We start from the raw sequence: 19974 nt of genomic DNA, 5'->3' as shown, positions 1-19974 counted from the left end.
CTGTGAACTCATTTGTTTGTGATAAATTGTGTAAATTACTGAGATATCAGACTGATAATTACATTTAATGTCACTGTTTTTAATAAAGGCATATGATGTGGACAGTTGAGTGATCTTAAATCAGAGGTGCATGCGTCATTATGCCCAGCTGAACGGCGGGCATTTTAATTAAATCATGCATTAACAACAAAAGGGCTTCTCCAAAAATAACCACACACACGTCTGTGCTTTGTGTGAATTCAACTAGTCTCTTGATGCTGCTGTCACTGGTGATGATGGATAAGGATGATAAAGGAGACTGAGGCGGGCTGGACGCAGGATGGGGAAGGGGAGATGATGTTTGTCATGTCTACTCTTATCTTCTCCATCAAAACGAAAATATCAAATTGCATTTCAACACAGCTGTTATGAAAATTATTAAAATGCCATGCCTCTTATGTGAAGTACAAGCTCTAAGAGTTGTCACTGGACTCTTCTTGTAAGTTTAATAACACTTTTATTGTCTTATAACACTGATCTGTTGCTGCGTTTTTGTTAGTTTGTCTGAGAATTAGTTAAAAATGTGATGAACTTTTAATGTAAATGTCTCTGTAAACAATTGAAGCTAAACTTCAACAACCCCAATAAGCAAACTGGACTCTCCACACAGAGGAACGCACCCTGGTCCGGTTCCACCTGCACGTTCTGACGTCCCGACGTATGTTCCATCGTCTCCATGGTCACAACAAATATATATTTTTTGGCATTTTACAAAAAAAGGCCCGGTCGCCATCTTTTTTCCTAAATTTTCGACGCCAAATTTGGAGAACTTGGTGCAATCAAACAAAAATAACAATATCTTCAAGTCAATACACAATTGTTAACACAGTCCACACCTGACCCGGGAAACTGAGCACGTTCTGACTGAGTAATAAAAGTTTTACACCAAAAAAACGTCGAGTATCAGTCAAAACTGTGTTTTACCAACAATCCCACTAACATTCTATTAATGTTTTATCTTCATATTCAACAAGTTACATTGATTTACTGCTATTCTTGTACTGAAACCACCTTTTCGGGGTTCAGGAAGGTTAATTAATGCATTTGACATAAAATTAAAAGAAGTCTTACCAGCAAAGGAGGTGATCCACCGTCTGACTCGGGTCAGCAGGTGCTCCTCCATGGGGGGTCCATCCGAAGCCATTTTTTCACCAGGTGAAATTTGCAGGTGTTTTCTGCAGGTGTCGCTTCTGTGTAGTTGGTTTTCCGGTGAGGTTTATCCGAGAGGTTTTCCAATGAATCAGCTGTTCAAAAGTTCAACTTTCCAACAGAGAGGTTTTGCAAAGGGTCAACTCAGGTCAAGTCCAAGTGCAAATGAGCGAGTGGACAGGTCTGCAGCTATTACGTCACCTCGGTCAAGCGTCACCGTTCTGTTGCCATGACTATTAGGACGTGCGTGCGCGTGTGCGAGAGACAGAGGTGAAATATGGATGATACAGATATACAGATAAATTGTTGGGACACCCGTGTGAACCTATGGTCTTAAATAGCATCTGAAGATTGTCAGGAACAGCAGCGATAGTCTATATGTGCAATATTTACTTTATTTTTCAAACACAAAGAAATGCCCCCAACCCTTAGACCATTGATTGTTTATTAGAAAACAACTTTTTTTAAAAGTAGCCAAATCATGAGTACAATCAAAGTAACAGGAGATTGTAATCTGAAATTAAGTAATCACCTAAAGCGGACCCATTAGTCAGCTGCTGCATTTCAACAAGTTGTTTGTTGAATGAAAAGTTACACTTTTTTTCACAATTGAAAGGTCAGACTGTGGACATTAGGTTTATTACACTGCAAGTACCTGGCTGTGTGCAGGAAACTAGCTCCTGCTTTAATTACTTACCCATTAATTACCCAATATTTTAATTATACTACTACAACTTTTTATATCTTGGCAATTTAATAAAAATAATACATAATTATTACGTAATTAATACATAACGGTATGATCATGTTATAAGTATGTGACAAAATACTCTTAACTCAAAGATCCACATTCTAGCTTTTATTGAGCTTTCAAACTGTCCCTCTTGGCCTTCATCTGCAAATGGAGCTGGCTCAGGTGTCCATGTAACAAGTGGTTGTACAGTGCATGGATTAGGGGATTGTAGCCTCTGTCTCGATGTGGTCTTTAGTATCGGCTGTGGATCGCCTCACTGACCCCTTCCAACCGGACGCTGTGACTGGTTTTAGTCTGGTCTTCAGACAGCTGATGTCACCTGAGCCAGGTGCATCTCCCAGCGTAGACAGTATGATGTGGTTGATGGTGAGACGACTGAATGAGACTTATTCAGTTAGACAAAATTCAGAAATTTCTGCAGTTCCCCAAGCCTTTAAAAAATTGTTTCTGAAATAGTGTTTAAAATAAATATTTCAAAACAAGGGAGTATGGAAATAAAATTTAAAACGTTGTGCATCTTCACAGCTGATTTATTTGTATAATCTCATACAGGTGTATAAAGGTATTTGCTTCAGGTGTGTATTTTTTTTTTAATCCTGGGGGAGGTGTCCAACCAGTTCATGAGAACATCCCACACCCAGTCATTTTCTTTCTATTCCACCTCTTAATTTTTATAAAAATGTGTAAAATAAACTTTGATCTTATCAAATCCATCTGATCTCTAGTAGTAGTCAGATAGGTTAATGGCGTACTGGTACAGTATCTGAGATGAACAGCACAAGAAGAATTGTCCTAAATTGTACATATAAGATGTACAGAGTGGATTTTTAAATAATAAAAAACACAAAAACTTAACAAAACTTGAAACCTTTATTTACCAGATTTCATTTTTTACAAAAAAAACAACAACGAACAGTTAAGTGCACCTTGGAATGCTCGTTGGTAAATGGACCCAGAGTGTTGTCATGATTGCGCAATGTTAATGCTCTTCTGGTGCGTTAAGACGGCAGCCACTGACACAGAATGACCCAGAAGCCCCTTCTCCGGGACCACAGGGCTGTAAGAGATAAAACAAGGTGGCCTGCACAATTTACCCTCAACACCCCCCAACCCCCCCAACCAGTCCTGTTTTCCCTGGGCTGCTCCAGCAGGGCTGTTACTCCTTGGCCACAGCGAATGGCTTCTCCACCTCGATTTTGCCAGAATCGTGGATGGTGACGTCTTTAAGAGGCTTGTCACGCCCATCTGTCTTTGTGGCCTCGATCTTCTTTACCACATCCTGGAGGATAAAAGGTTAGAAGTTGTCAATTTTTACACAACAGGTTTAGCCACTGTAAAGCAAAAAAACAAAAACAACCCCCCCCCCCCAAAAAAAAAACACACTACACAAATGTCCATCTCTGGCAACTTTTAAGCCTTCTCTTGATGCTTCTTTTGGTTGTTCTAGCTTCTCTTTAACATGTAGATTTCTATAATACTACTTTGATTTAGCTCTAATGGGTGCCTGTTTGATTCACATCATCTTTGTCAACCTCACTCACTCAGATCCTTTATTTAAGAGGGGCTATATGTAAGTTTTCTCTGCCGCCAAAAGTGGAGCGGGTGGTGGTGATTGTCACTTGACAAGAGCTTTGTTGTCTTTATAATACAAGAGGTTATAATACATCCTCTGGGGCTAGCTGGTTAGCGTGCTAACTTCAGTAGAAGAAAAGACGTGATAGAGACAAGAGTTAACATTGCCGTTACTTTCCACCTCTGGAGACAGCTGTTGGTGAGTGAAGGAATGAAGTTTGATACTGAAATCTCAACATTTCTTCTACACTGGTAAGTAAACAGTTATTAATGCTACGTAGCAATAGCAACACTTACAAAATAGCTCCTTTAAGTAAAAGTAGCAACACCACAATCTAAGAATTCACCATTATAATTAAAAGTCCTGCATATAAAAATCGTACTTAAATACAATACACTACAATTCTCAATTATTATTACTGATGCATTGATGTACAAGCATCACTTCACTGTTGCAGCTGGTCAAATGGAGCCTTTACATACAGTTCGGTAGGTTAATCTGCAACAAGCATGATATTTTATAAACTAATCATGTAAAATCTTCATCTGCAAAGTAAGTACAGCTGTCAGTAAATGTAGAATTAAGCATTAAAGTTTGTAATTCAGTGCAGTACTTGAGTAAATGTACTCAGTTACTTTCCATCACTGGTCAAACTGTTGGTTTACTAAAATCAACACTGATGTGTTTGGCTGACACATTATCTCCACTCTTGCATGATATTCAAATTCAGTGTGACCATTTAGATGATAATTATATTCATGATACAATTCTGAGTCATTTTGCATTTGTTAAAGTGGCAGATGGACAGAATGTTAATCAAAGACACTAGAAAGTCAGACAGTTTCCTGACAGTCTGTGCAGTTGAACTGCTTTTGTTACAATAAAAAGAATTCAACCCTGAATAACTGCTGCTGAAATGTTTTGGACATAAAATATACAACCTCGAGTCATGAAATGTTCAAGACCGAAGTGGTGCAGATTATCTTTTAGATGACTCAATCATTTCTATTGATTTTGGTGGAATTCTGAGTCTTTTTCCACAATCTGTTAGTGACGTTACAGGGAAAGAGGCTGTGCAGTGACCCTGACCAGTCTCCTTTATTATACGTCACTTTATTTACTTTGATTTATATCCATGGTGCACCGGAGGAGGGTAGACAGCAGGAAACCGGTGTCTATTATAGTCTGAAATCCGCTCTTCTATTTTTGGCTGTGGAGATAAACTACATGCAACAGATCAGACAACGACACTTCAGAACTGGTTTTCCTGTCACCAACAAGGAGCCGTTTGTATGTGATCACTGCCAGGCCTGAGACTCACCATTCCCTCCAGAACTTTTCCAAAGACGACGTGTTTGCCGTCCAGCCATGGAGTCTGAACTGTGGTGATGAAAAACTGGGAGCCGTTGGTGTCTTTGCCAGCGTTGGCCATGCTGAGCCAGCCGGCGCCGTAGTGCTTCAGCTTGAAGTTCTCGTCTGGGAAACGGTCTCCATAGATGCTCTTGCCTTCAAGAAGAAATAAATATTTGCACCATTTAAATCTTTAGACGATTAGTTCATATTTGTTAGCTTGTTGCGTTTCCTCTCTGTAGCAACATTTGCACCTCACTCTGCTGACTTGATTGCTGCCTAATGTTTATCTTCACTTTATCTTCTAACTTTTTCACTTTTCATGAATACTGAACAGCACTCAGTCACTCTAAGTAAGAGCATATGCCAAATGTACTGAGAGAGCATCATTACAGTACGACACTGTGACGCTTGTGAAACAGCTCTTGGTACAAATATAACAACTTTCAGTTCTAATTTAAAAAGCATGGGGTTTTCTCTGCCCTCAGTTCACAAATGTATAAAACAAACAAAAAAAAAAATGTATCAATTCATTAAAAAGCCTAAATGCTCTGGAGATGACAGCAAAGCTTCTTAACTGAATGGAAATAAAGCGGTTATACAAAAAGTGCAGAGGTAGACACTGGAAATTTGACAGTTTCCTGACAAGTTTGACAGCTGAACTGCTTTTGTTAAAAACACGTAAGAAAAAAAAAAAAAAAAAAAAAAAAAGCTGATGCCTGAAACAGCTCTCAAGTCATTATAAGGTCCAGGTTCAGTGATATATCAGTCAGGCACATTCATTCTTGCAGGGAAAAAAACCCAAATCTGCACGAAGTCACAATATAAACGTGATTCTGTGGCCGTCCTACCTCCTGTGCCGTCTCCTCTGGTGAAGTCTCCACCCTGGATCATGAACTCTTTGATGACTCTGTGGAATTTGCTGCCCTTGTAACCGAATCCTTTCTGTTTAATTAGAGCACAACAAAAAAACAACAACATGAACATGAAACACATTTCAGCTGCTAGTAACTGACATTTTAGAGCACGTGAATCTGAATCAAATGACTTATTCAAAAATGCGTCTCCAGGACACGGCGGCCAGGATGTTGATCACAAGTTAAAGTATAAATTACAGCTCATTTCAGCCACAATACGCACTGAACTCTGACACCTTCACAATGTCCTGTTAGTGTGTGAAAACTGAAGGATGTTGTAATAATTGTGCATCAATGTCTGTTTCAACAATTGTTCTTCCCAATCACAGTCAGTGGTGCAAACCAGAGCAGTGTGGGTGCAAATTATACACAAACTGTACGACAAACTAAAAGAAAGGCTCAATTTCTCACCTCTCCTGTTGCCAGGGCAACAAAGTTGTCAACAGTTTTGGGAACAGTTTTCCCAAACACCCCGATGACAATTCTTCCCACATCTTCATCTCCAATTCTGATGTCGAAGAACACCTAGAAAAGATGTTAAGTTATTTTACACTCCAGTCTCTCTCATGGTCAGAATTAATTTCTCTACCTTTATTCTTACTGATATTTTAAATCAGAATCGATGGGTCGATGTAATTGTACAGGCACAGATCTTTCAATAGGTTACATCTTATAATGACAAAGATTTTTCTTCTTTTACATATTATACACTTAATATAAAGCTTAGATACACTGTACATTTTCATTTGACAATTGCTCTCCTTTGGTTGAGGAATTTGCCTGCAGCTATTTCAGTGTAATGGCTTTCAGCCAAAAAGATTTTAAAAGAGACATTTGTCTAAAAATGTCAAAATATTGTGAAAAAAAAGGCCCATTGGATTTTCTCCTAGCCGGATGATGCATTAAAAATGTCTTCTTTTATCCAACTAACAGTTGAACAGTTTACCATCATGTCTGACAAAAAAAGATGTAAATCCTAACATTTAAGGAGCTTGAAAAATGACTACAGTCAAATATTTGATCATCAAAACAGTTGCAGTTCTAATCCTCTGACACAAGATCATCCAGGATTTTCTTATAACTAGAACATAATCAAATTCTAGTATTTTTATTTTCTCTTCAGTGCTCTTTAGCCAAAACAAAGTTATTTCCAAATCAAAATTTCACTCTATACAACAAGAGCTGCTCTTCTAACTGAGCATTTACGGTAACTGTTTTAACAGACATGCATTTGTCAAAATTAGGTTTGGGCTTGTCAGTCTGTCTAAACAAAATGTATAAGATTAATAAGTTTCAGACAGAGGAACTGGTCTGCTTCTGAAACAAAGAGCCTGCGGGTCACCTACTGACCAGTTCAAAGCTCGCTTGTAACTGTAGACGTGGACAAACCTGCTGCACCCAGACATAACATCTGCGAGCCTCCCTGAGCTGCAGCCAAGCGGGTTATATAAAGGAGGACTTACTCCGTAGATCAAGCCTGCGGCTCTAATTGAAGCTTAAAACGATGTAGAGCAATGGGTGCATTTGGAAATACAGACAGTTAAGGCCGGAGTCCTGGCGACTACAGCCAGCTCCACTGAGCCGATGCATGCCTATGCCATTCAAGGTTGCTCTTTTGAACTTGCAACAGTAGCTAACCCGGTGGTATGCAAAAAAATCAGTACGACTGTAAGAGACTTAACGGCAGCGGCCACCATTAGCTTAGCAGCAGAGAAGCCCACCGGCCCTAACTGTACGTTGCACAGCTAGAGGCTAACTTAGCTAGTGACGTGGCTTTACAAGCTGTTAGCATTAAAGGGTTAGCACTGAGGAAGAGCTTTGATTCGCCCGCATGAACCACCAGCACAGCCAGCAACCGCCTACCTTCGCAGTCACTTTGGGGCCTTTCTTCTTCTCGTCGGCGGAGGAGCCATTTGGGAAGGCGAGGAAAATCAACGATCCCACAATGACCGTTACAGCGACGAGGAACTTCATCCTTCTCTCGCAGAGTCTAACCATCAACAAGAGAAAAGGAGCAGCCCGAGAGGACGGCCTGTTAGTCGTGTTAGCTTTATAGGAGCCGGGAGAGGGGTGGGTGGGGTTGGTGGAAGGAGAGCGGTGTCCGGGGTGGAGACTGCAGCGGCGGCCGCTCCAGGCTCCGGGCTGCGCTGCCTCGACCGCGTAGGGACCGCACGTCAGCACGGCGGGGGAGACGCACGGAGCTCTGATTGGTGAACATCCCGAAGCCGGTCCATCCAATCAGGTGCAGACGCGTAACAACGCGACCCAGCCAGAGCTGGAAAATAAAAACGATGAATCAAAAAAGTGTGTTCACATCAAAGTTTGATTAATCCCCACTGAAGTACAATATCATCTGTAGCAGGTCATCCATCTTCCATCATGTCTGTCTCAAAATCTAGTTTTAAGACAGTATGGAGAACACACAGAAAACAGTTATTAATCCATTATAGGAGAAGTTTAGAGCTGCAACCAATTTTCTTTTTCAACACATCTGACTATTATTTTCTTTAACCTGATAAAATACACCCTCCCACCCCTGGGCCCTTGGCCTTGGTATCCTGCAGTGGGTGTATTTTGGTATGTGCCAGACTCATTCTTTACACAATTTGACAAATTAAATGCTGTTTGAAAGTGTCCTGATTCTATCTGTGTAAAGTGTCATAGGATCTATATATCACTGCACCAGCTGTTGACACAGAATTGCAGAATGGTGGTTATAGCTCCAAAGTGTTTTCCATTTGACATGTACTACTACAGACCTTATATTCCCCTTTTTTACACCATGTTTCTTCCTCTGTACCTTTGGTTGAGTATCTTTTATCCTCATTCTGACTTTCTGGTTGTAAAATTTGAAGAGTGGCCTGTCAAAGGAGACAAGGGTTGAAGAACATTAACCATTTTATTTTGGTTACCTTATTTTTACACTGGTGCACAATAATATGGGTGTCTGGTAACAGGTTTATAATCAAATGATTGTTTAGTGAAATGTCAGAAAATAGTGAAAAAGGCCCATCGCTATTCCCTGAAGCCCAAGTTATCATATTCAAATATATTTTTACTGTCTGACCAACAGTTCTACTGTCATAGAAAGCTGAGAAACTAGCAAATATTCACATTTGAGAAGCTGTTACCAGTGAATTTTACCATGTCTACCTTGTTACCCAAATTTTTGCCATTTAATTTTCCTTCAATCAACTGATTGATCAGTCAACTAATCATTTCTGCTCTAGAGTACTAATTGTTTCCTGGGTGTGTGGGAAAATAATGAAGTGTCCATGTACAGAGTGGGTCCATAAAGCCCCAACAACAAATTTTTACCATCCATCATCCATCCCAAAAATATATCTGAGACATCCGTCTAAAGACTTAATCAGTATCAATACAGTAATCTGATATAATTTGGTATGAGACTAACAATCCAGTCATACTTCATAAATGCTGGGGGGACTCAAAGCTCTGGTCAAAACAGATATAGGTTTGTAGGTGTATGTCTTTCTCATATCCTGAAATTTGTGAAATGGTATTTTGAAAACGACAAATTTTGCAGTATGGTGAATCTTAGTATCTCTTCGTTCTTGAGCAAGAAAAAAAAAAAGCTGCAGGCCCCTACTGACACCATGTACCACTACCATCTCTCTGTATCCTGATGTCTTCAAGAAAACATTGAACAGATGTTGTAGAGCAATATGCACCACCTCGGCACAATATATTTAGTCTTCTACTAAACAGGATTCTGTTCTGTTTCCTCACATTTGCGACATAGAAGCTGCATTTTCCAACATTAGAACATTTTATCTTGCACTTGTGTAAACAGTGCTCGCAGTGTTCTTTTGTCTAACAGGCTTCAGGGCGTCTTGATTAATACAAGGCTCGGTTGAAGGACCTTGACATTGTGATCTATTTGCATATTCCCGAACAAATTTGCAATTAATCAAATCAGTGCTTGAGATACAAACATTGAACCTGGGTGTTTTAGGGGCCTCTGAGGGCCCCCTGCCGTGGGGCAGCTGCCTGCTTTGCCTGGTTGGTAATCCAGCCTTGTTCCTGAAGGATTCACTGGGCTAAAACACAGGCGATGTATCAGCAGAAAAAACAACTTGTTTTCATCATCTTTAGCCCACACTGTTAAAACTTTTAGCAGCCCAATAAATATTGATGCTTCTACAGCACAAGTCACTTATACCACTTACTAACACTTTGTTTTACCAATGAATCTATTGAGTAATAAATATATTCATATATGATGAATAAACTGTCCGGAAAATATAAAAATATTCCTTACTGTTTCTCAGAGCACAAGATGACATCTTCAAATGTCTTGTTTGTTTGACCAACAGTGAAGCAGAAGAAATTAAGAAATTTGAAATGAGCAAATATTCACCAAACTAAGACCAGAGAGATGCTTGGCATCATTTCCTGGCAAATGATTTTAAAACAATTACTGATTAATATCCTATCAATCAAGAAATTGATTATTCAACTAATCATTTCAGCAGTAACACAACACAGACGCAATAATCTGGAGGAACAAAATCACTACCGTCCATACACATTTTAATGACGCACTACAAGTAAATGAAACTTGTTGACAAATGTTAAAAACATGAGACACAAATGATGAAATGAGTAAAGTTGAATAGATTGTACTTGCTAAAAAAAGGGGGGGTTTGGAGTTAAGGTTACATTCACCTTTGCGGGCACACCTGCCACTTCCTACTAGTGCAAAGAATTAATTCTGCTAAATGCCATACATCATCTTTTTGTTGTATGTTTGCATTAAGACTCCATTATTATTGCATGCCTTCAGTGGCCATTTGAGGTATACAAACACATTGTTCTGATAGTTACACACTGTACATCTAACATGATGCAGGCATTTCCAAATAAGTTTACAAATAAAACAACAACCAACCCATGAAAAAAGCATTATTTACTTATATGCTAGAATTTGAATCAGGAAGCTTTTCTTGCAGTTTGCTGCACTGGAAGCTTTTAAGGTTTCCCAGCCAATCACGTCACATCATCACATTTTAGAACTGAGGGAAAGCAGTACCTGAAAAGTCGAACAAAACAGGAAGCAAAAAAGTACAGTAACCTTGATAATGTACAACCTACACCACAATTTGAAATTTCATTTTACCTTTAACTTAATTTATACCAACTGACTCTTTACATTAGCTGGCATGTGATTGTGAACAGAGTTTTACTGCATAAAGAAGGAGCCCCTTCAAAATCATACTTGAAGTTGCCGTTAAACATATAACATTGCATTATCTGATCAAAAATGAATAAACTCTCTGTAACAGGAATTTATAACATAGAGGAAGCAACAGAGATCATCATAACTGTTGTCTGTGCTGTGCTGAGACATCTTTACAGTGGGAGTGTTTGGACCAAAAAACAAAACTAAACTGAGAAAACGAACGCTGTAAAACTGTCCAGTATTTTTATCTTCTCAGGACAAATAACAAAAATGTCAAGTATATCTAGGTAAGTCAGATGCCCACGGGAGAATGAACGTTCAAGTGTTCTAGTTACTATTTGATGAGAATGTACAGGAAGAAACAAAGAACATCCAGAATACCACTTGGATTCTACCATATAGTAAGACGCTCAACAGTTCCCAGTCAGACATAATTATATATGTGTGTTTATATATCTCAGAGGGATGACTGATGTGAAGCTTGATTCTAAGTTTGTTTGGCTCTGAAAGAGGAATAAAATATTTAATTATAATATTTAAATTATATTTTCTCAAGGCACAGCATACTGAAGATATGCAGGTCAAAGTAAATTAAGTGAGCCAACAAAACTCTTTGACGTTTGTGAAGATGGCTTTGATCTGTGCACAGTGCATAGAGTCAGGCCGCCTCACAGCCCAGTCAGATCCAGTTCTGTGGAAGTTCTGCCTCAGTTTCTGCGTCCACCGGAGGATTTAAGGAGGGAGGACACAAGAGAGCGAAGCAGGCTGGAGGAGTCATCAGGCAGGATTTAAAACTGTCGCCACTGATCACATTTTTAAACTCAGGAGTGTTAGGAAAGGCGACGCAGAACCTGGTTCAGGACACAGAGGTTTTGAACTGGTTCAGAAACGTGACTCCAACCCAACAGCCACAGCTGCAGGTGGGACTTCACTGGGTCTTTTCAGCACATCCCATCAACATTTTACAGTCAAAGAGGGAGTGACGCAAGCCTCAGAAGGGCTGCTGGGTCTTTAACTCTGAGTACACTAGTCCTTCTGCTGAGATGGCGTCCCCGAGCCCAACTGTCCGAAGCGGCTGTTTGCAGACCAGCACCGGTGTGAGGTGGAAGGTGACGTTTCCACGACGCCACATTGTAACAGGATCTGCTGGGTTCAGGGACAACTTCTCTCGTGGCTCAAAGTGTGAGCTGTCAAACTCTACTGGGGCTTTGAGCTCCACTTTGCTAACGTCAACAGACTGGAGACCACATGCCTGGCTGCTGGCCACTCGTGCACCTGCCATGACTGCTGCTGCCTGGTTCCCCCAGTAACCATCCACTGTGGCCAGGATGTGGTAGGCCAGCGTGTGGAAGTGAATGCGAGTGAGGTCCGCCTCCGACGACGGGTCGCTGCGGCCGTGCTCCTCCAGGATCCAGAGGAGGATGTCGCTGACCCGGCCCACGTCCGGGATGCTTTTCCAGGCAGCCAAATCTGCATGAGGCCCCTCACCAGCCTGAGAGAGGAAGAGCAGCTCCTGCTCGTTCAGCCCAATAGAGCTGACGATGGGCATAACCTGCTAACAGGAAACAGACGAAAAACCTTAATTAAAGACACAGAACTCTTGAGGGATTAGTGAAATTTGAGCACACTCATCTTTTTTGTGTGAGAGACTTCATGAAAGTCTCCTACAGAAAACAGTTTTCCACATGTACCTCCTGCATGATGCTGTTCATGTAGTCTTTGTCAGTCATGCTCGCCAGCTCCAGGTGGATGGGAATATCTTTACGAATGTCAGATATGGCTGACACAGCCTGCGAAGAGTAAGCAAGCACCCAGAATCTATGTCACTTGAGTCAGTGCCATGTGACCATGCATACCGTACACATACCGTACATAACAATAAAACATGATTGTTAAAACACAATGGCAACAGTAAGTTTACAGTTAAACCGGTCTGAACTGAAGTGAATCAGTGTGTAGACATTACATTCTACATTACTGCCAAACATTTTCCAAAGAAAAGCACAGTTTTTCAACTGATGGGTGTTATCATTTTTAAATTAATATTCACTCCCACAAACTAGTGGAAAAGATGTGTAATCCTTCACCTTTACTTCTTACTGCACTATCACACCTCAATAAATGTTTTCTGTGATACAGTAACTGAACTTTAATATATTGAGACTGCACAGCAGAAATAAATAACACATTATATCTGTGTGATTTGCAGTAAATGGGTCACAATGTGCAAAAACAACAGCTTTGTTGACTAAAACAAATTGGTGGAGATACTGTAAAACTTTCAGCCACTGACCTCTTTCAGTCGATCCTCCCACACGTCTCTGCCCTGACCCTCCATCATGTGGAGCCCCGACAGCACGACCAGGTCAGGCTGAAACTCCTCCAGACTCGCCACAAACGTCTCAAGTGAACTCATCTCCCCGTTGGACATGTCGTGGGAGAAGATGAAGCGGTTGGCTTGAGGTGCCTGAGTTGAACCCCACTGTTCACCTAGAGACAGAGAAGTAGACTAAATACAACTTTAACAGACTGAAGGGATCTAGTTAAGAGCTACAGATCCTGTAATGGAGGGCTGCAGCTTGTACTTCTCTTTACCTGCTTTATACTCCAGGATGAGGTGAAATTCATCCACCTCCTGGAGAGAATCCGGGGGAACAACTATCTGTTCATCCAGCATCTCATGGAGTTTAGGACCAACTGGCCCACACAACAAAACCTGTGGTATAAGAATAAATATTAACACTCAAAATGTACTTAATTCTGAACCAATCTGGTCCATCTGTGTTGAACTGCTGCTCTACAGTTGGGCTGTCATGTTGCAAAATAAATTCATTTGGGGAATCATTTACTGTATAACACAGGGATTTTAACAGGGAATGTGCTTCATAAGATTTTCAAAATATTTTTTAATGGAATTATATTTGAAGTCCACACATTATAATAGTGTGTTTACAAGGTTGAAAAAGCACCTTTTTATGTCCTAAAAATGTGCTCATCTGATTCTCTTCCCGTTTTTTCCATGTTTATTATCAAACTGATTTAACTGACAAGGCCAGACAAATCTTAAATAGTTCATTAATTTTGATGAAGTGCAAGAGTTGTAGACAGAAGAAGAGACGTGGTACTGTACCATCAGATCAGGGTAGGTGGCGAGCTTCTGACCAATGAGGGCAGCGTTCCCTCCCACATACAGCTGCAAGACAACAAAAGTAAAAGTAAACGTTTTATCAGAAGGAAGATCTCTTAAAATGATAAAATATATAAATAAAAAAATTCATCCTCTGGGAAAGGTTGGGGAGGAAGGGAGCCTTGCCTTCGCACCGGGGTATTCTGCTGCTGCACGTGCAATCCTCTGAAAGACCTCTTTGTTGGTGAAGAAGCGCTCGGCAGCCGCTCCACGCCCCATGTAATGGATGAAGGCTTCCTTCAAGTCCTCTTTGGAGTGCAACACTTCGTGATCCAGGCCAGTGCCAGGGTCCACAGCCAGAGCCTGCAGCAGTCCCACTCCAGAGACGACCACATCGACGCAGGCATTTACACTGAGCAAAAGAGCAAATCACGACAGTATAAGAGAAATACTGAGTACAGGTTATTTGGCAGTTAATAAAAAATAATAATAAATTCTGTCTTGAATTAAAAACAATCCCTAACATATAAATAGTACATACTTTTTTGGTGTCTGCTGCTAGCCTGATAATCACACTAAATTGTCAAAGTAAAAATCTATTTAAACTTATTTCTGGATGAATGTCTGGGTTTTGTGCAAATACAGACAAATCCATTAAAAAGTCTGTTTTAAAGCGAATGAAAAACTGAACAAATCCCCTCCTTAAGTAAGACTGACTCATTTTGAACTCGGGGTATTTATCCAGTCAAATGTAATTTGGGGTGACCAGCTAACTCGTCTTATCATATAAAACTGCATTTCACCCTTAGGTGATTTATGCAGAGTATGAATTTATAGATATTTATATTTTATTTATTTTTGTTCCAACTGTACAAAATAATAATTCCTAATAATACATTTAATGAAAAACATTACCTGGATAGGCAGCAGACAATGGATGGATGGAATAATAACTTATTGACTGATTACTTATTTATACACTGTGCCATGGATCACTTTTGATCAAATCTGAAGGATCTGGTAAAATTTTAGATTCACTGTGACTTTATAAGCAACTTTAGTTGTAGAATTAAAGAAAAATAGACCATTCCCAAACAATACATAAGTGTTCTCTCCCTTCACAGCTTTCCTTGGGAGAAACAATCTGTCCATCCCTCTGGTGGGCAGTCCTTCAGCTGCAGCCAATCACCATCTACCACCTTTAAAACACTGACGTGTGTTGGCTGCTCTAAACCAGCCAAAAGGCTATTGGCTAGGTATAGACAGTAAAATAATTCACTGGGGCACCGCTGTCTTGGACCAGGCCATCTGAGCTGGGACTGACTCATGATCACACATTCCTTCTCACTAGCAGAGCCTCTCAATATGCCACAGTGTACAGCAGAGCTGCAGGAGCACAGATGCAGAAATGAATACTAACTTCAGGGGACAGCTTCTTGGACTAAAGAAAGACATCTATTTCTTATAGGAATCTGGATGTCAGTTCAACTCTGTAACTCACCCTACAGCCACTTTGCTCCACTGCCGGGTAGGTAAAGTTATCAAAGTCTCCCAGGCAGCAGAAATCACCTGCTCCAGGCTGTTCTGACTGGTGAGACTGTGAGATGATGACTGAAAGATTGGCAGGCTGATATACTGCAGAATCTGCTCTGGCAGGTCCGGGCCACCATGGTAGAAGTAGCCAACAGCTAATGCCAGAAGGGCCGCTACTGAAGCCTTCCTCCACATGACGCTCCCACACACTCCTGCAACAAAGGAAATCTGTTAGTTGTCTCATATTAACCATTTGAATTAAAACCTGATCAGCTGAGTTATTGTGGTCCTCAGTAATAACATTAAGGGGCTGCGTACAGGTAAGCTGGTATCTAAAAATAACACTCAGTTAAGAAGGTATTGCTGGGTCTGATCCAGCCAGCACAGTAAACTGTCAAATACATATCAATTCCTGTTAAATGCTGATGATGAAGAACCTGGAAAATGAAGATGCAATAATGCTAAAGTCATATTAAAACCTCCAATATATCCATAAAACAGCCATGTCCATTGATTTGCAATATTGACAGCAACAAACAAAAAATGTCAAATTTGATATGTTCTCACACTATAAATACACACATACTTTAATCACTCAGCCCTGGCAAAATTAAGATGTACAGAAAATTGGTAAAGAAAGATCAACGGAAACACAATCAGCAACTATTTTGATTATTGATTAAATGATTAATCACTTTAATCACTTTGTTCCAGTTTAAGCATTTGGTACTTTTCTTTTTCTTATGTGATACTAAACTGAATATCTTTTAAAATGTTTTATTCTCTTAAGTTAAAACAAACTGCATGTTTTCAGTAACTCTATCAATCTTATTCTATATTTTACTCTATACGGTTATTGAGTAGATTTATCTTGTTTTTTCTTTTACATTGCTGTGTTGTTGTGGGACCCCCTTGAAAAGGAGATAGCCTATCCGAAGGGGTTCAGCCTTATGTAATACATTTGATATGTTGTATATACAAATATATAATACATACATTACAAACAGCTTATGGGAACCGAGAGTGAGCAGATACAACAGCACAGCTCAGCTCAAAACTTAGTTTCCATGTTACTGAGAAGTACAGTGTAATAAACATGCTCTGCCATTTAAGCCTCATCCATACCAGTATACAGGCTTAAGTTATTGCTAACGTGGACACACTCAGTCTGTTAGCTCAAATGCTAACACCAGCACACAGGGGGCATCTCTGACCACATTTAATCAAAGCTAATCTGACAGTAGCTTTAGCCAGCTCGGTTTAGAAAGCTCGTTTAGACACTGGCAAGCAATGAGACTTTGAGTACAGGACAGTTTACACCTCAGCTTCAATTAACAGCGGTTGTTAAAAGCGAAGTAGCTTCTTAGTTGGGTGTTAGCGGCACGTACCGATAAATGTGCAGGCTTCAGATTTGTCTGTTAGGAAGAGGAGTCGCTTTCCTGCTCTTTCACATACGGAGCCGTTCAGTTTCCTGGATGCCGCCGGTGGAGGGAGAGGTAGCTGGAGAAGTGAGAGTCGGTGCAAGTCATTGAAGGAGCAGCGACGACCGGGAAAGACAGCACACACACATACACACACATACACACACATACACACACATACACACACATACACACACACACACATACACACGTATACACACTCTGAGGCGGTAGCTGAGCGGCTTCCGTCGAACGCTCCGCGCATGCGCGCTAAAGAAGCTCAGCGGTACATACGGTACATGCACAAGTTTGAAATAACGCAAAAACAACGGGTAAATGTATTTTTAGCAGGATGTAACTTATTTAAAAATGCATATATTGTCTCGTGTGTTGTTGGTTGATGTAACTGCATGCATTTCACCTCAGTATTCCTGGGAATAATTGGATTATTCTGGTGAACTGGATGATAATTTGGCATGTATCAACAGGAAACAGCACAGACTAGATGCAATTACTCATTATTGCTGCTTGACTTTCACGCTCCTGCCATTGTTCAACTGAATACAAAAGAGCCATGTTAATTAATGTTATTAGTAACACCTGTGCTTTCTGTCTGTTCTGCCGTGAAAAAGGCCTGTTTAACCCCCACCCTCTGTATTGTGGAGGTACCCTGTTATTAAGCTCCTCTTACAAGAATGGTTTAGATAATACATATATATATATATATATATATATATATATATATATTTTTTTTTTTTTAAACTTTAATCATGTGTGTATGTTAAAAAAAAATACAATTACTTTATGTGATATACACATAAACTCTTTACCTACATATTAGAGCTACAAGAATTACTTGCTTAATCACACAGTGATTCACAGTTCTTTTCCTAGCATAAAGACTAGAAGCAAGAGTGACAGCCAAGAAACTGTCCAGCACATGAAAGCACAACATGTCGTTGTTGTACTTAAGGTTTTTGTAATAATTAAACGAGAACTAGTTAGGCTAACTGTTTGAGCTAAGATAAACAGCTGCTGGGTGTAGCCTGATGTTTACTGTGCAACACATGAGAGTGGAGAGTCTTAAGGTTATTGCTAAAACTTAGAACTGTTCCTTTAAAATAGTGGATTTTACATTTCACTTGAAAACAGGATTTATTACTGTATTTCAGCAGTGAGTCCAAATTTCATGACCTATTCTCAGAGATTCACTGAGTGTTGTGTTACTTATGTTGAGTTAACTTTGATCTCTCGTCTTTGTTTATGAAGGTTTTAAACCTTTCAGCCAGTTCAGGAAATGTACAACAGTACGCACCTTCTACTAGTATTTAAGTATTTTACTTTCATCTGGAAATAAGAGCACTTTCAGTTTCTGCATATAACATCCAGAAAATTAACTTTTCTGGTTTAATTTTGTTCCTTTTATCTATTCAGGGTGAACAGGTCCTGGACTTGAATTGGAATTAACCACAAGGGTAATTAGACAGCAATAAACCATAGCCAAATAACATAATAAAAGACCCAGAACCTTTCCTCCTGCCTTGTATCCTTCAGGCAAATAAGCCTGCGTGTTCTACCTGAACTGCTTGTTGCTGCATGTAAACTATTTGGCTTGAGGCAGAGGTGAGGCGAGGCACCTATGGAGAAAGCCGACACGCTCTACTTCCGCATACTGTATGTAAATCTCAAATGTCAAGCACTGACAGTCATGACGTAATATCAAAACCTTCTAAAAAGATGGTCCCTGTCTGAAAAATAGTTTCTCTGTGAAGCTGAACATGAGCCATTATCCTCAATAGAGTTGTTCCTTATCATTAAACTGTGTGTTTTTAAAAAGGTGGACAACACATGTTGAAATAAAAGTCACAGATTTTCTCTGTAAAAATGATGGTTCTGAAATATTATAAGCAATAAAGAATAAATTGAAACAAGGTTTTGGAATAAATTTTCTGGACTGGTTCCCTTTCAAGAACAAGATGTTTGAATCTGTCTGTGTATGTGCACATTTCTCAACCAGCTTCTCACTATGAGCGACAGCAGAGTAGCTTAGATTTAATGTTAAAGTCCTGTTTAATAACTACAACAGATGTTTTTTTAATCCACATTTAGACTTTATTGCTCATGTAGCCATGAATGTTTGAGGTTATAAAAAAAACCCCACTTTGAATTGAGATGAGTTTTCAATTTAATAAACACATCACATATTTTGTTTATATGTAAATGATACAACAGCTCTGCCATGAATTCTACCTCTGCATAGATAATTATAATTTTGATTGACACTATTGGAGATAATATAGTGTAGTCCAGTTCAACAACGCTGCAAACTAGAAACCTCAATAATAAACATATAGTTAAATCAATACAATCAAAACTGAACATGATTATATGCGTCTGAACAGTTATATTGAATTCTGTAACATTTTACAAGTGTGTCTGATGAAGGTATATTAACAAGAAAAGTTATTGAGAAGATAAATTGAAAGAACTGACTAAATCAGGGGTCCTTGAGGGGGTTCCTCACTATAATTCCATCCATAATTCACACGATGACAGAATGTATGACTATTTTAGTCATTGGTTTGAAACACTTCTGTAATAAAACATCCAAAAGCAAAAATCTTACCAGATAGGGGATCCTAATCTTATCAAATGTGTGTCATATCAGGGGTCCTTGATGTGAAAAAGCTTTAGAACCACTGGACTAAACAATATTTCACTGTAGTCTAGTAAATCTATTAAGTTGTCATCCACTACAGGAAGTAATTGTTATTATAAGCAGGAATCTAGTCACACCACAGCTGCCTGATCACTGACCTGTAACAAAAGAAATGTATTTTATGACAGTGTGACAAAAGCAGAATAGTCTCCTTCTGCCTTTAGTTTCTCACACTGAACAATGTTGATT

At 39.6% G+C, this 19974-nt stretch overlaps 2 protein-coding genes across 4 annotated transcripts; both read right to left on the bottom strand.

The window, feature by feature from the left end:
• Window positions 1-2793: 2793 nt before the first annotated feature.
• Window positions 2794-7869, bottom strand: ppib (peptidylprolyl isomerase B (cyclophilin B)). Its single transcript, XM_023400267.2, has 5 exons — window positions 7646-7869; window positions 6194-6307; window positions 5717-5810; window positions 4837-5021; window positions 2794-3221 (listed from the first exon to the last, which is right to left on the bottom strand). The coding sequence occupies exons 1-5, from the start codon at window positions 7778-7780 to the stop codon at window positions 3099-3101; spliced, it is 651 nt and encodes a 216-aa protein (XP_023256035.1). The 5' UTR covers window positions 7781-7869; the 3' UTR covers window positions 2794-3098.
• A 2450-nt stretch (window positions 7870-10319) lies between these two features.
• adpgk (ADP-dependent glucokinase) lies at window positions 10320-19857 on the bottom strand. 3 transcript variants are annotated; one of them, XM_087172331.1, is made up of 9 exons: window positions 19693-19857; window positions 17034-17145; window positions 15614-15857; window positions 14299-14524; window positions 14116-14178; window positions 13581-13701; window positions 13279-13475; window positions 12677-12775; window positions 10320-12540 (listed from the first exon to the last, which is right to left on the bottom strand). In XM_087172331.1, exons 3-9 carry the CDS (start codon window positions 15838-15840, stop codon window positions 11977-11979), a joined length of 1497 nt encoding a protein of 498 aa, XP_087028457.1. In that variant the 5' UTR covers window positions 15841-15857; window positions 17034-17145; window positions 19693-19857; the 3' UTR covers window positions 10320-11976. The 3 variants fall into 3 exon arrangements, with proteins under 3 accessions (XP_087028457.1, XP_023256032.2, XP_023256034.2); XM_023400264.2 differs by lacking the exon at window positions 19693-19857 and having other exon boundaries at window positions 17034-17694; XM_023400266.2 differs by lacking the exon at window positions 19693-19857 and having other exon boundaries at window positions 10320-12537; window positions 17034-17693.
• Window positions 19858-19974: the final 117 nt, after the last annotated feature.

This window comes from Seriola lalandi, unplaced genomic scaffold, assembly GCF_002814215.2.
Source record: "Seriola lalandi dorsalis isolate HSWRI2012SDOR001 ecotype SW California unplaced genomic scaffold, Sedor1 jcf7180002052274, whole genome shotgun sequence".
Lineage (NCBI taxonomy): Eukaryota > Metazoa > Chordata > Actinopteri > Carangiformes > Carangidae > Seriola > Seriola lalandi.
Note: the sequence above shows the minus strand (reverse complement) of the source record. Positions and strands in the feature narration are given on the sequence as shown.

Excerpts from the sequence above, each read along its gene's own strand:
- ppib (XM_023400267.2), bottom strand. The coding sequence starts at position 7,780 with ATGGTTAGACTCTGCGAGAGAAGGATGAAGTTCCTCGTCGCTGTAACG. Across the intron at positions 6,308-7,645 it reads GCCCCAAAGTGACTGCGAAG|GTGTTCTTCGACATCAGAAT; the intron begins GTAGGCGGTTGC and ends CATCTTTTCTAG. Across the intron at positions 3,222-4,836 it reads GAAAAGTTCTGGAGGGAATG|GATGTGGTAAAGAAGATCGA; the intron begins GTGAGTCTCAGG and ends TTTATCCTCCAG.
- adpgk (XM_023400264.2), bottom strand. The coding sequence starts at position 17,331 with ATGCGCGGAGCGTTCGACGGAAGCCGCTCAGCTACCGCCTCAGAGTGT. Across the intron at positions 14,179-14,298 it reads CAGAATACCCCGGTGCGAAG|CTGTATGTGGGAGGGAACGC; the intron begins GCAAGGCTCCCT and ends GTTGTCTTGCAG. Across the intron at positions 13,476-13,580 it reads CATCCTGGAGTATAAAGCAG|GTGAACAGTGGGGTTCAACT; the intron begins GTAAAGAGAAGT and ends CTCTGTCTCTAG.